Raw genomic sequence first — 14,589 nt, 5'->3', positions numbered from 1 at the left:
AGAGCTTATAATTTAAAATTTAACAACATAATCACCATCCATTGTGGTTTACTTGTGAAACTCATGACACATGCACATTTATAAACTTTATTTTTTTCTCATTTGAGGTAAATATCTAAATATAACTTTGCTTTGAATTTAAAAAAAAAATTTTTTGGCCACACCACACAGTATGTAGGATCTTAGTTCCCCAACCTGGGATCAAACCCATGCCCCCTGCATTGGAAGTGTGGTGTCTTAATCACTGGAGCATCAGGGAATTCCCTTAAATTTTGAAGTGGTTGCATGTATTGGTGATCCAGTTTCAAATGAATATTTTTAGTTTCTTTGAAACTCACTGGTAGTTGGTTTTCTGATGGCACCATAGAACTTCCTTCTCTTATTAACTGCCAGGGATTCAATTTTGAATTGGGCTTTAACATTTCCGTTTTAATTTATATTGTCATTCGGTGTAACTTAACTACTAATTAGTGACTGTCAAATGCAGGGGTTCATGTGATCATAATTTTTCTCTAAATTTTTAATCTTGGCATTCAAATGCTGAGTAATTTTTAGTAAATAGTACATTTATGCATTTGGATAATCACTGTAGTAGTAATACTATGTAACTCCATCAGCCAAAATCCTAAAGTTTCTTTGCCCTAAAGTAAAGCAAAATTTAAAAAACGGATTCTTATTCATACCATGGAGTATTCTATTTCAAACTACCACAGGAGAAATACAAGCTAAGAAACTCTTTTGATGATTGTTCAGCTGCATATTATAACTTCCATCGTGAATTTACTTCATCATTTTGTTTGTGTATGTATACACACAGACACACACCACTGCAGTTATTTAATGGATGGATAAAAATAATGTCCATACAAAGTAGAAACTGTTTTGCCCTTTTTCTGTGGAACTTGTAGTCTTTCCCCCAACAACACCCCATAAATGTCTTAATTGGCAGATTTCTTTTTGCTTGGTGTAGAAAATGGCAACCCACTCCAGTATTCTTGTCTGGAAAATGTCACGGTTGGAGGAGCCTGGCGAGCTACAGACCATGGGACTGTAAAGAGTCAGACATGACTGAGCAACTGAGTGCTACACTTTGTATAGTTGATGTACAATATTATATGTTACAGGTGTACAGTATTGTGATTCACAGGTTTTAAAGGTTGTACTCCATTTATAGTTATTATAAAATATTGGCTCTATTTCCCCATGCTGTACAATACGTCCTTGTAGCTCATTTTGTATCTAGTAGTTTATACCTCTTAACCCTCTACTCCTATCCACCCCTCCCCCTTCCCTCTCCCTACTGTTAACACTAGTTTGTTCTCTGTATCTGTGAGCTGCTTCTTTTTTGTTATATTCATTAGTTTGCTGTATTTTTTAGATTCTACAAATAAGTGATATCATATAGTATTTGTCTTTCTGTCTGACTTATTTCACTTAACATAATACCCTAAAAGTCCATGCACATTGTTGCAAATGACAAAATTTCATTCTTTTCTTATGGCACATTATTAGCTTTAGTTGAGCTGATAATGCTCTTGTTTTGTATTATTTTTTTCTTTTCTAACTTTTTATTTTGTATTGGGGTATAACCAATTAACAGTGTTGTGATAGTTTCAGGTGAACTGTGAAGGGACTCAGCCATATACATGTATCCATTCTTCCCCAAACTTCCCTCTCATAACTCATAGCGTATATATGTACCACATCTTGTTGCTTCCACATGTTGGCAATTATAAGTAATGCTGCTGTGAACATTGGGGTGCATATATCTTTTCAAATTAGTGTTCTTGGTTTTTTTTTTTTCCGAATGTATACCCTGGAGTGGAATCACTGGGTCATATGAACACCTCGTCCTCTTCACCTGGATTCCACTGTGTGTTACCACCACCATGTCTTTTTTCTGGCAGCCTCATCTCTCTTATGTGTGTGTGTAACCAGCACGCCACCCCCCCCAACCCATCTGAGTCATGACATTTCACCCTAAACAAGGATATTCTCTTATATGACCACAGTACAATTCTCACACTCAGGAAATTCAGCATCTATAGAACACTGTTGGATGTGATGTCCTCCATATTCAAATATCCAGTTGTCCTAATCGTGTCCTTTATGGCTTGTGGAGGGAGAAGCAAGGCTGTCCAGGATTTAAAAATATGTATATTTATTTATTTGGGTGCGCCAGATCTTAGCATAGTGTATGACCTCTTAATTACGGCATGTAGGAGACAGTTCCCTGACCATGTATGGAACCTGGGCCCCCTGCATCGGGAGTGTAGAGTCTTGGCCACTAGACCATCAGAGAAGTCCCCAGGATTATATTTAGAATCATGTGTTGCATTCACTCAGATCTCCTTAGTTTCCTTTGATGTAGATCAAGTAAGTCTCCAGTCTTTTGTTTTTCTTTCATTACATCAACATTTTTGAAGAGTCCAGGGCCGGTTATTTTGTGGAATGTTCCTCACTTTGGACTTACCTGTTTCCTCATGTCTGTCTGTCTATTATCTATGTCTGAAAATTCATCTATGTTTGTTTTTGAGACCCTGCCTACAAACACATTTGTTGAAAATGTTAAACTGTTTTTCTGTATTTTTAAAATGTTTTTAGGCAGAGGAATATTTTCAGTGGAATAAGTTACCATGTGGCATTACTTCCAAAAATAGAATTCCACTCCACACAATCAGCATTAAGCCATCTACCATGTGGTTTGGAGAAAGGACCAGAAAAACCAACATCATTGTGAGGTAAGCAAGCAGTGTCTTTGGAGAGAAATGTTGTTCAATCACTAAGTCATTTCTGACTCTTTGCAACTGCATGGCCTGCAGCACACCAGACTTCCCTGTCCTTCACTGTCTCCCAGAACTTGCTCAAACTCGTCCATTGAGTCGGTGATGCCATCCAACCTTCTCATCCTCTGTTGCTCCCTTCTCCCCCTGCCTTCAGTCTTTCCCAGCCTCAATGTCTCTTCCAGTGAGTTGCCTCTTCGTATCAGGTGACCAAAGGATTGGAGCTTCAGCTTCAGCATGAGTTCTTCCAATGAATATTCAGGACTGATCTCCTTTAGGATTGACTGGTTTGAACTCCTTGCAGTCCAGGTGACTCTCAAGAGTCTTCTGCAGCACCACAATTTGAAGGCATCAATTAAATCAATGGTTTAGTAAATGCAGTCTAGTCTAAGCCCAAGAAGAGGATACATTACAATTGTGGAAAATAACCTCTGAAGTTTACACTCTATTTGAACTACAGAAATGCTGCTTCCAAACCTACCTATTGGCCAGTATCTCCCAGAGTCTACCTGCGTTAGACAGACAAGAGGGTTAGAGTTGGGGTGTCTTGCTTGGCAGGGAGTCATGAATGGATGTTGTAGGAAGCAGAAGCCCTTGGTGGAGTAGGGGAGCCCCACACTGATCATTATGTTTTAGCAAATTTCCTTAATGTTTGATATTCAGAATGTCTACAAAAATTTACATTTCTGGAAAGGGTCCCCCCTCTCCAGAAGAAAGGAGAAATTACTAATGGTAGGATGATTTCACACTGCAGTAGCCTACATGAAAGGACTTGAAGTTTAGAACTTAGTTTTGATTAAGTGACCTTTAATTTTGTGTCTGCATCTCCCACTAGGACTGGAGAGAGTTCCTACAGAGCCTGCTTTTCTTTTCATTCCTCCTACAGCGAGGTAAGAGGATCCCATAGGCTCAGAACCTTGGCAGCCTTCGTGGCTTCTGGGGGCATCTCTTTTTCTACTGCTCAAGGTGGGTTGTGGCTTTTCCTAAAGAAATGTGGGGAAGACATCTCAGTGGATGAGGTATGTCACTAAGTCTAAAGGAAATTGCTGATCATCACATTTTCAACCTAAACATTGAAGAAAACATACGATTAAGGTTTTCTCTCCGCCTTGCTTTCTAAATTTATTTGAAATTCCCCACTTCAGTTCTGTTTACTTGTCATAGAAGAATGGTAAATCTTACACAGCACATGGAACTATATTCACTGTCTTGTGATGACCTATAATGGAAAAGAATCTGAAGCTGGACACTTGAAGTGAACACAATACTGTAAATCAGCTATAGTTTAATAATTAAAATTTAAAGGCTAACAGACAAAAAAAGTGTCCCTAATGAAATCATAGTTAAGGTAAAATACTCCATTATACATCACAAGGAATACAGTCAGTACTATATAAATGGAGTATAACCTTTTAAAATTATGAATCACTACATTGTATACCTGTGACATATAATACTGTACATAAACTATACTTCAATAAAATAATTGAAAAAATCTTAAATCTTCTTTGAAGGAGTACTTCAATAAAAAGAAAGAGTGAAAAAAGATCTGAAATCTTATTTGAAGGAGCACTGCAGATAAAACCTCATGATAGACTACCTTGTACTGGCCAGATTCTTGGCCCCTTCCGGATTTTGATTGTACTGAAAAGCCATTTAAAAAATAGTCCTCAATATTCACAAGTGTGGAAGAACAAAGCTGATTGGGGTATACACTCTGTCCTTAGTAAGGATCAGTATAGTAGAATTACTCAGTTGAAGAGGACTTAATATGGTTATGTGAGGATACTTTTTATATAGGATATTGACCTACTAGGATGGGAGCCCGACATACGTAATTTATTTGCAAAATTCTCAAGCATTTCCAAAGTAAATGCTAGCATCTTACAAGTGCAGGGGTTCAGTAATTTCATATATTGGAGAAAAAGCTGGCTTTTTATGACACTTTGTCATATATGATTTTAGTTTTGCCATTTCTGCACTTAATGCATTTCCCTGATAATGGTTATTTTTTGTATTGGAGGTACACAGATACGGCTCTGCAGCAGTGAGCTGTGGGCATGGTAATGATTTGAACAGTTCCAGGTAATGACATTCTTCTAAAAAAAAATATTGAAAAAAAAAAATTTAAAAAAAAAAAAATTGAAGTATAGTTAGTTTACCATGTTGTATTAGTTTCTAATAGTTTCTAATTAGTTTCTAATGTATAGCAAAGTGATTCAGTTATTTGTATGTGTGTATATATAATACACACACACACACACACACACACACATTCATTTCAGATTCTTCTCCCCTATAGGTTATTACAAAATACTGGATATAGTTCTCTGTGCTATACAGCAAGTCCTTGTTTACCTATTTGATACATTATAGTGTGTATCTGTTGATCCCAAATTCCTCATTTATACCTCTGCCACCCCCTTTCCCCTTTGGTAATCACAGGTTTATTTTCTATGTCCTTCCCCCGCCCCCCCCAAGTATTATTGATTCTCATCATTCGTGGATTCCTCATCACAAACCCGCCCGCTCACTGACACTTGTCTGAACCCTTACATCAGTGCGCATGGTGCTCTGTGGTCCTTTGCACACACGTACACCCGGGAAGCAAAGGGTTGGACTTGCCTGATACGCACATTCTTGACTCAGGTCGCACATGGTGGCCTCCTGCCTTCATGTTTCAGCTCACAGACTGTAAACAAGTGTCCTTTTCACTATTTACTGCTGCATTTTCCACATTTTTGTGCTTTTGGGGTGATTTTGTTGTTTGAAAGAGCCCCTAGGTGTAATGCTGAAGTGCTGTCAAGTGTTCCTAAGCGCACGGAGGCTGCAGTGTGCCTTATGGAGGAGGTACCTGTTTGATTTTTGTTCATTTGTGAGTTACAGAGCCACTGGCCTTGAGTTCACTGTCCATGGACCAACAATATATATTATGTAAGATGTCTTTAAAGAGAAGCTCACATAAAGCAAGATTGTGTGTTTGATTGGTTGACAAGGTGCTGTGACTAGAGGCTCACAAGAACCCTGTAGTTACTCGACCAGGAACAGTGGTCCACTGTTTGCAGTGACTTTATGGACAAGCAGGAGAGTGCATTGGGTGTCTGTCTCCCTGGACCGTTTCTGGTGTGTAGGTCTGACCTTCCTTGCTTCATTCTTAATCCCTCCAAAAGCCTCAGATTTCTACCAGCCTCAATTTTGGATTGATTATACAAATCATATAGGTTGTGGACAGGTAACAATGGTTTTTCATTGCATGCCTGCTCTGAAAGTGCAAATGAAATTGTTTATGAAAAGTAGCCGAAGAATGGATGTCTTTCCCCTAGGCTTAATTAAGCTTCCTGTTTTTAATCCAGAGTTATTAATAACTGCTGTTCCTTACCTCTTGTGGTGCTTTACTTGAAAGAGTTGGGTGCTAATACTTACTTTGTGCCTCAGTCTCCCCATGTGCAGAAAGAAAGAAAGATCCTTGTGTTGTCATGACCAACCCCTAATAGTTTTATTGAATATTTAACCATGTGCTAGGTACCAGGCTTGGAGACGGAAATGGCAACCCACTCCAGTATTCTTGCCTGGAGAATCCTGTGGACAGAGGGGCCTGGTGGGCTGCTGTCCATGGGGTCGCACAGAGTCAGACATGACTGAAGCGACTTAGCATGCATGCATGCATTGGAGAAGGAAATGGCAACCCACTCCAGTGTTCTTGCCTGGAGAATCCTGTGGACAGAGGAGCCTGGTGGGCTGCCGTCTATGGGGTCGCACAGAGTCGGACAAGACTGAAGCGACTTAGCAGCAGCAGCAGCAGGTACCAGGCTAAGCACTTCACACGTATTATGTCATTTATACGCTTAGATGAAGAATTGAAGAGACATGAGGTAACTTGACAGAGATCACAAGCTCACCAAGATCTAGTAAGTGACAAAGCAGAAGGCTGTCTGGGTTGCTAAGATGTTTTGAGGAATCGTGAAAGTTCTTGTTTAGCATTCTGAGCTTTGCAGAGGGTATTCATGAATGACATGTTTGCATGTCATTGTCCTTGTTTAGAATAAATCCTGAGAACAAATCAGGCAGTCTCAAAGATGTAGTTCCTCTTGGTGTATTGCTAACAATTACACGTCAGAGGAAAGGAATGCAGTTTGAAGACCTTGTTTCCTTTTGCATATTAAATACTCAGCTAAATTCCAACTTCCTGCAAGGAGAGATATTTACTATGGGTGAGTGACCTAATGGTCACTATGGGTATGGAAACTAATGTCGTATGAAGGACAGAATCTCTGAATCCCAGTCATCAGTGAGGCTCACACCTTACTGGCAACCGGAATCACTGCTTCCCAGGCCCCACTGCAGCTCAGTGTTAGGGGATCTTTGGGGATAGGGCCTGCACCTTGTGCATCTCTTCTTGAGAGGTCCTGGACGCTCCTCAGGTGCAGCCAATGTTGGGAGCCACAGTCTTGAGAGATTTCAGCTTCTCCTGGCTTTGCTCTTCTTTAACAACCCAGGGTTTTCATGGGAGAGATAACTGATGCATTTTGTTTTCCTTCTTCCAGATTAAAGATTTCTTGAGCTACATCTGTCCTGTGAATGTCTATCCAAATGTCATCCCATTAGGCACAACTATGGATAAAGTTAAAGAAATGTGAGTGGACTACCTGTGGCATTTATGTTGTTGAATGGGATGGACCCAGAGAGTAGTTTTGGGCTGAAAGTGGGAGCAAGGATGTGAAACAGGCTGGTTAGGAGCACATAGGCTTTCTTCAAGCAAGTGTGTCCTCCATAATCCTAAAGGCTTCTGGGAATCTGGCAGAAGGAAGCTGATGTGACACTGAAATTCCCTGAATGCCAGAAGGTGTTCCTCTATTAAGTTTACTAGTTATTAGGCTAGGGACCTGCTTTTCTGCAGTGCAAAAACAAAGAGAAAAGTTTTGCTCTCCTCAGTCCTACAATTAGATGGAGGTCTACTAGGTTGTTTAAATGCTTGTATTTACCACTTTGTTACAGGAAAGTAATTTCTGATTATCAAACATTGCTTTTCTGCTTTTAATAGTAGTGGTATGGCTTCCCCCCCATAGTCAGGTTTTCATAACCTCTATAACACTTATATTCCAGCAGCTTTTCCAACAGGAAAAATAAAATACTCTTCTTATTTCAGCTTAAAGCCTTTATGCCGATCTTCCCAAAGTACTGAACCCAAGTATAAACCACTTGGAAAACTGAAGAGAGCTAGAACAATCCACCTAGACTCAGGTAGGAAGAATGACCCTGGCATCCTGGATATGGGTTTCCCTGCAAGGCTGCTTTTCAGGGTGCTATGGTCTGGGGAAAGCTGTCTTTGTGGTGTCTTCTGAAGTATAAAAATTTCAATGTTGATGAAGCCCAATTTATCAAATTCCATTTATAGCTTTTGCTTTTGGTGTCGTATCTAAGAAAAACTATTGCTTAATCCAAGATCATGAGGATTTACTATCATATTTTATCATTTCTGGGTCAATTTTGACTTTTCCTTATTATAGGTTTTATTTTCTCACCTTTCTACACATCTATTGGATGCCATGGTATATTTGATCTTTGTCACTGTACACTTAGGTTACTTTGAACTTTTCAGTTTTATAAATATTGTGATGAACATTATCTGTTAAGTCTATTTCACAGCTCTCATTATTATTATAGGATTAAATTGAATTGTAGAAATTACAGTATTTGATACATATCGCCAAATTGATTATACCTGTTTACACAGACATCAATAGTACATGATGGTTGGAAAGTAGCTGTGAATTATGACTTTCATCCTTTTTTATTGGCTTTAGGTGTCTTATCAGTTTGGGTAAATGTTTTAAGCATTTCAACACTTAAAAATTTCTTATGTTTTGTTATATGCCTTCCCATTTTCAGAGAGAGAAATTTCAAATTTTTATAGTCATAGCATAGAATAATGTAAAAATAAACTTCTAATAGCATAGAAATTTTACTTTTTTTCAGACACATACAGGTGAGTTAATAATGTGAAAATGTTCTGACAGATTATTTTTACAGTTGAAACATACCATGATACTGATATAGTCACTGATTCAGAACATGAAGCTGTCCAGCTTTATAGGTGATACAAACACATTCCACAGAAAGGTAACTTTGGCACATTGTGAAGGAGCTGTAACAAATGTATTAATCCCTGGCTTAAAATGAAGCCATAACTTGGACATTAGGATGACTACAGATACAGCAGCTAGACATCTTAAGTCACCGTAAGTCCTTTAGAAGATGAGTAGAAGATAAACAGTTGCTTGTTTGAACAATTATCAGTTGTAACAGAACCCTGGACTTTAAGAGCTGGCTTTCCTCCCTCAACCCGCTCTGGTGTCTTGACCCTTGCGTTGTCACACACCTTCTCCAGGCCTGCCTCCTCAGTGCTAAGATAGGAAGCTCAAGGTCTGGGTCTTGGTGGGGGCCCACTTCCTGGTTTGTACCACCTTCTCACTGTGCACACACGTGGCCTTTCCTTTGTGCATGGGTCTGGAGAAAGTGAGAAATGTGCTTCCTCTCCTCACGGAGACACTAATCCCATCACATGTGTTCCTCCCCCTCCCCACCATGAGCTAATTATCTTCTAAAGTCCCACCTCCAAATACCACCATAGTTAGAAATTAAGAATTTTGAAAGGATACAGACATTTAGCCTGTAACATGCATGAAGTATTAACAGATATCAAAAAAATGCTCATAGGAGGAAAACTTTAGAAAAAAATTGTCTATTAAATCAGCCAATGCATTGAACATCTACTGGCTGAGCACAAAGAGTCTGCAAATGTCTCTCCTAGTATAGATGGTTTTAAAGCCAAACTGATGTAGAGAATCAGCTGTAGAACTTAAAAAATAGATTATTCGGTCCTACTTTCAGGGACTCAGTAGGTCTGAAATGAAATGTAGAAAGCTATTTTATTTAAAAAGCTCTCCAGATAAGAACCACTGATTAAGACTCTCTAATCAGAGGGGAGCGCAGATCTCTAGTCTCAACTCACTGCCTGGCTTTATGACAAGCTGAAGGCTGGTAGGTCAGATTGTTCAGAATATCCCAAGAATAAGCGACCTTTTAACTTCTCCTGGAAGAAGAGTGAATTCCCATTATTTGCAATTCTATGAATTGAAAAATGCAGCTAAGTGCTGCAAACTGGATTTTTAATTAAAAGCATGAATTGGTTTCCTTCTGCATTGTCACCTACACACCTTGTTCTGTTTGTCTCACAGAGGAGGAAGATGACGATGGTCTCTTTGATGATCTTCTGCCGGCACCTTTAAGGCACAAGGTTCCAAGCCAGCAGACTCTTCACCCTGAGGTATTTCCCACACCTGCTATATCTCAAAACCAGCCTGAAAAATGGAGAGAAAGCACAGGATGCTTCAAAGCAGAGAGTATGCCAACGTTCCTTTGGGCAAACTTTATAGATTGTGAGGAATCCAACAGTGAAAGTGAAGAATCAGAAATTCCAGGATCAGCTCAAAGAGACACAGATCCCGTCCTCCAGCCCCAGCAGAGGGCCGATGGGGAAGTACCGCAGTGGGAAGTGTTCTTTAAAAGAGATGCTGAAGGCACAGACGACTGTTTGGAAAACCTCCCATCTTCCACAGAGGCAGGGGGTTCCCAGTCCCCGAAGCTTTTCAGTGATTCTGATGGGGAGTCAACGCACATTTCTTCCCAGGCCTCCTCTCAGTCAACACACATATCGGAACAAGGAAGTCAAGGTTGGGACAGCCAATCGGACACTGTTCTGTTATCTTCCCAGGACAGAAACAGTGGGGATGTTACCTCCTTGAACAAAGGGGTCTATAGGCCAGGAATCAAAGAGAATATTCCTGCCCCTCAGCCAGAACAAAATGTACTTTGCCTAAAGGACACTTACTCGGATTTCAAAAGCAGAGATCAAGATGTAAACATAGTTCCTAGTGCTGGAGAAACCACCACTCTAAGCAGTGGGAAACAGATGCTTCAGGAGATGAGGCCATTGACTCTTAGCAGCAGTGCAGATTCACAAAGCTCCTCTGATTTTGAAATTCCTTGCACTCCAGAAGCTGAGCTTCCTAAACAAGAACACTTACAGTATTTATATGAGAAGTTGGCAACAGGGGAGAGTATAGTAGTTGAAAAAAGAAAAGGCTTATTTCATTCTAGAGCAACCACTAAAAAATCTATACTAACAGATACCAGTCAAAATTATAATAGATAAAAATGGAATACTTAGAAATGATCCTATTACCTAAAAGGTGGCAGTAAAGAGGAAATGGATGACTGAAAAATAGAACAGAAAACATGACATAGGAGAACTAAATCCAAACATCAATTGTTTTCCAGTCACTAAGTTGTGTGTGACTCTCTGTGACCCAGTGGCCTGCAGCACCCTATGCTTCCCTGTCCTTCACTACCTCCCAGAGTTTGCTCAGACTCATGTCCAAAACATATCAATAATTACAAGGGAATAGGGGGAAAAAGGTAAACCAACTATATACTGCCTATATGAAACTGACTCCAAAAGACTTGGGTAGGTGTACCAGTGAAAGAATGGAAGACTTTACCCTGTAAACATTACTTCAAGATGCAGTGTCTATACTCTAATGTTAAAAGGTCCAGGTCACTGAGACAGAATTGAATCCTAAATGAGTAAGTGCCTAACAACGTTTAAATACACAAAGCGAAAACAAAGAAGACAAACTAATGCACGATTACAACTATAACAGAATAAGTTTAGAAAAATAAGCAAGGATATGGAAGAACTGAATGGCACCCTCAACCAGCTGGATTTAACTGGTAAAAGGACACTTCACAGCAGAATACAAGCTTTTCAAGTTCACACAGGACGACGTTCACCGATGGATCATATCCCAGGTCATAAACACACTTCAAACTTATAAGCTTGAATCTATTACTGTAAACTGATGGCTACAGAAGAAAGTCAGCCCCTTACCTACCTCAGGTGTTCCATCATCTTTAAGAATGTTGGGGGAAGACAGTGTTAAAATTAAAACCTAAAGAAAATACTTAAAAGGCATTCAACCTCTTTAAAATTCACCAGTAGGTTATGTTTTTGCATAGTTATGTATGTGTATTTAATATACTTATTCACAAGTGTTTATGGTATTCATAAACATTTTGGTTTGCTGATATTTCGTATTAAGAAAGCAAAAGCAGAGCTTTCACTTAAGTGGAGTCTCTAAAAACGAATTTGCAGATCAATGAAACTAAAATGCATTATCACCATGCTGCATTGTAGAAAAACCAAAAATAAGTACTGAATCCACAAGACTAATTAAGGTTATACAACAGAATCCACAGAAGAGGAGAATAAACTGGGTGTTTAGGGGAGCCAATACCAAGTGGACCTAGGAAGCTAGCCCTCTCACTTGTCCAGAAGGGAATTTTCCATTCCCAAGTGCTGGGAGGATAAATTAGCCCATGTCTATTTACATGGGAGGAAAACTGGACAGTGACTTTTAAGTTTCAGCTAAGAAACTGGCACCAGAGAGGGGTAACCCAACGTGATAAGGCTCAGGGCTGATAGCTGGGGGGCTGGTGCTACTCCTTTCTGTTCTTTGAGGAATATGTTGAATCATAATTTACAGCACGTCTTTGTCCTAAATTACTCAACAATTAGTTTATTAATATGTACATCAACAGAGACTGGGCTGAGCATCATAATATAGCTGCCGGCGAAGGAGCTGAAGAATGCAGAGGTTTAAGGGGACACGGAACCTTTTTTCTAGCTCAGACGCTACCCTGAGCTTTTGATGAAATACACTCTACAGACTCAGTGTGACTGGGGAAGAATTATATATTATTCTATTTTGCGCAGCTCCCCTATGAGTACCATTACCTAAATTCAACCTGAATAAAGTTACTAGAGACAACCAGTAGCAACTACAAGATGTTCAACTCTCATAACTACAACCGGCCTATTACAGGAACCCAGAGACTTCATTTTTAATTTTTAGCTCTAGAAATTAATTATACTTCAATTATCATAAGTCACATAGTCAAATGTAACTACTGTATGCATTTGTACATATTCACTGACCCTTAAGACGTCCTCTTAACAGTAGAGCTTATGATCCAAGGTGGGTGTTCAAAACATGCCTGTAAACATTCTTCTGAATATATTTGCAGTATTATCACCATCAATTTAATATATTGTTTTATATGTGATTCTAGCATAATAAATGCTAGCTGAATGTATTTAATGGCTAAGAGTACTAGAACAGACTTTGATCAAAAACCCTGCAGTGATCACCATGTTTTACAGTACAGAATAATTACAGCTAATACTGATATATGGCACTTCCTCTGCAACAAGGCTTAATTCTTTCACACACTCTTTACTCCTCACAAGCACCCTTTGAGGTAAGCACACTTAACATCTGCATTCACAAAGGAGGAGGCTGAGGCAGAGCGGTTAGTTTATTAGTAAGATGTGAAGCCAGAACTCAAACAAGGCACTCAGGGCCCCCAGGCCATGCTCTTAACCACTGGGCACTGAAGCCTCTCAAGAAGAGCATAAAGTGGGTAGGATTCATTACACTGGCTATTTGAGTTTTACTTCAAGAACTGTGATGTATAAAATAAGTGAAAAAGTTTCAAAATGCCAAGGTATATTATCACAAAAGAAACCCATGGCTAGCCACATTTCCTTAGAGAGGAATCCAGGACTTCGCAGTTTGTTTAACAGTAGAAACTGATTAAAAAAAAAAAACAAAAACACGTCTGCCTGAAGTTGGTCAAGTATGTTAAAAGCAGTCAAGTGTAGTTTCCGATTGTGGGGATGTTAACGTTAACCGTGGCAGTCTGAGCCCATGTCTTCAGTATGTTTAGGGAAGGCAGCACCAGCGTCCTTGACTCATGAGAAGCACAGGACATGCACAGGGCCTGAGACTTACTCAAAGGTTATCAGCTCTAATTCTAAACGGCCTCTGCACTTCCAGGCAGTACTTAGCAAAACTGCGTAAGTGCCTGGTGACTAATAATGCTCAAAAAATTCATGCATCCATCTACCTTATGCTAAGTACTTTAGCATAAAGTACCATAAAATGGTACTTTAATATTCAAATGCATGAGCCATGACAATAATAAAACTTTCTTAAAAGTAATATTTAAAAGAATGGTATAAAACTTTGGTTAATCTCAGTAACAGGTAGTCAGGAGTACATCAATAATTTTCTGCCCCTTTAGCTTTACTGAAAATGACAGTAAAATATTCAGAAATAAAGCTAAGGTATAATAAAAGAAAACCAAATGCTAAACTAAATTTATTTTACTAAGAGAAACTGCTTACTATAAGTAAGTGCAATCTAGATTTTGTGCATATGTGGGGGAAAAAACCCTGAGCTTACCAACTGTGTGTCAGAATCTTTTTCTGTAGATACTGAAAACAGTGTTATCAATACAACTTGACAGTGGATTAATTTACAGCATTAACTTGATCTAAATACTGTAAACTTGATCTAAATATTACCCTTGCATATCTGTTTGATATTGAGAGAACAAATTCTGACAACTTAGGAAACAAGAAGCTAGATGTTGACTTAAAATAGTTAAAGCTCCTAACAGCTTCATTTATTTTCTATTATTTTACTACTTAAGTTCAGGTATTCTAACGACTCACGGTTAAAGTGGGTATTTAAAATGTCAAAAGCTCATTACATTTCTATAAGGACCAAATGCTAGTTTACCGAAAATAGTCATTCTTCCCTTTGTTCTCCAGCTTTACATTTCTTTAACACAGAGTAGACAAGATCAAATAACTAGATAGTAAAACACTGACCAATGTTAC

The 14,589-nt window shown here is 39.0% G+C and overlaps 1 protein-coding gene across 3 annotated transcripts in view; it reads left to right on the top strand.

Moving 5' to 3' along the window:
* The window catches only part of DCLRE1C (DNA cross-link repair 1C), a 33,927-nt gene extending 21,238 nt beyond the window's left edge, over positions 1–12,689 (top strand). For all 3 annotated transcript variants that reach the window (XM_070472106.1, XM_020881261.2, XM_070472107.1), the window contains 5 exons: positions 2,605–2,741; positions 3,619–3,673; positions 7,328–7,416; positions 7,930–8,024; positions 10,022–12,689. In XM_070472106.1, the coding sequence (XP_070328207.1) occupies positions 2,605–2,741; positions 3,619–3,673; positions 7,328–7,416; positions 7,930–8,024; positions 10,022–10,998 (1,353 nt within the window). In that variant the 3' untranslated portion in view covers positions 10,999–12,689. The remainder of the gene's footprint in view (positions 1–2,604; positions 2,742–3,618; positions 3,674–7,327; positions 7,417–7,929; positions 8,025–10,021) is intronic.
* The last annotated feature ends 1,900 nt before the right edge of the window (positions 12,690–14,589 follow it).

The sequence above is a fragment of the Odocoileus virginianus genome, chromosome 9, assembly GCF_023699985.2.
Source record: "Odocoileus virginianus isolate 20LAN1187 ecotype Illinois chromosome 9, Ovbor_1.2, whole genome shotgun sequence".
NCBI lineage: Eukaryota > Metazoa > Chordata > Mammalia > Artiodactyla > Cervidae > Odocoileus > Odocoileus virginianus.
Note: the sequence above shows the minus strand (reverse complement) of the source record. Positions and strands in the feature narration are given on the sequence as shown.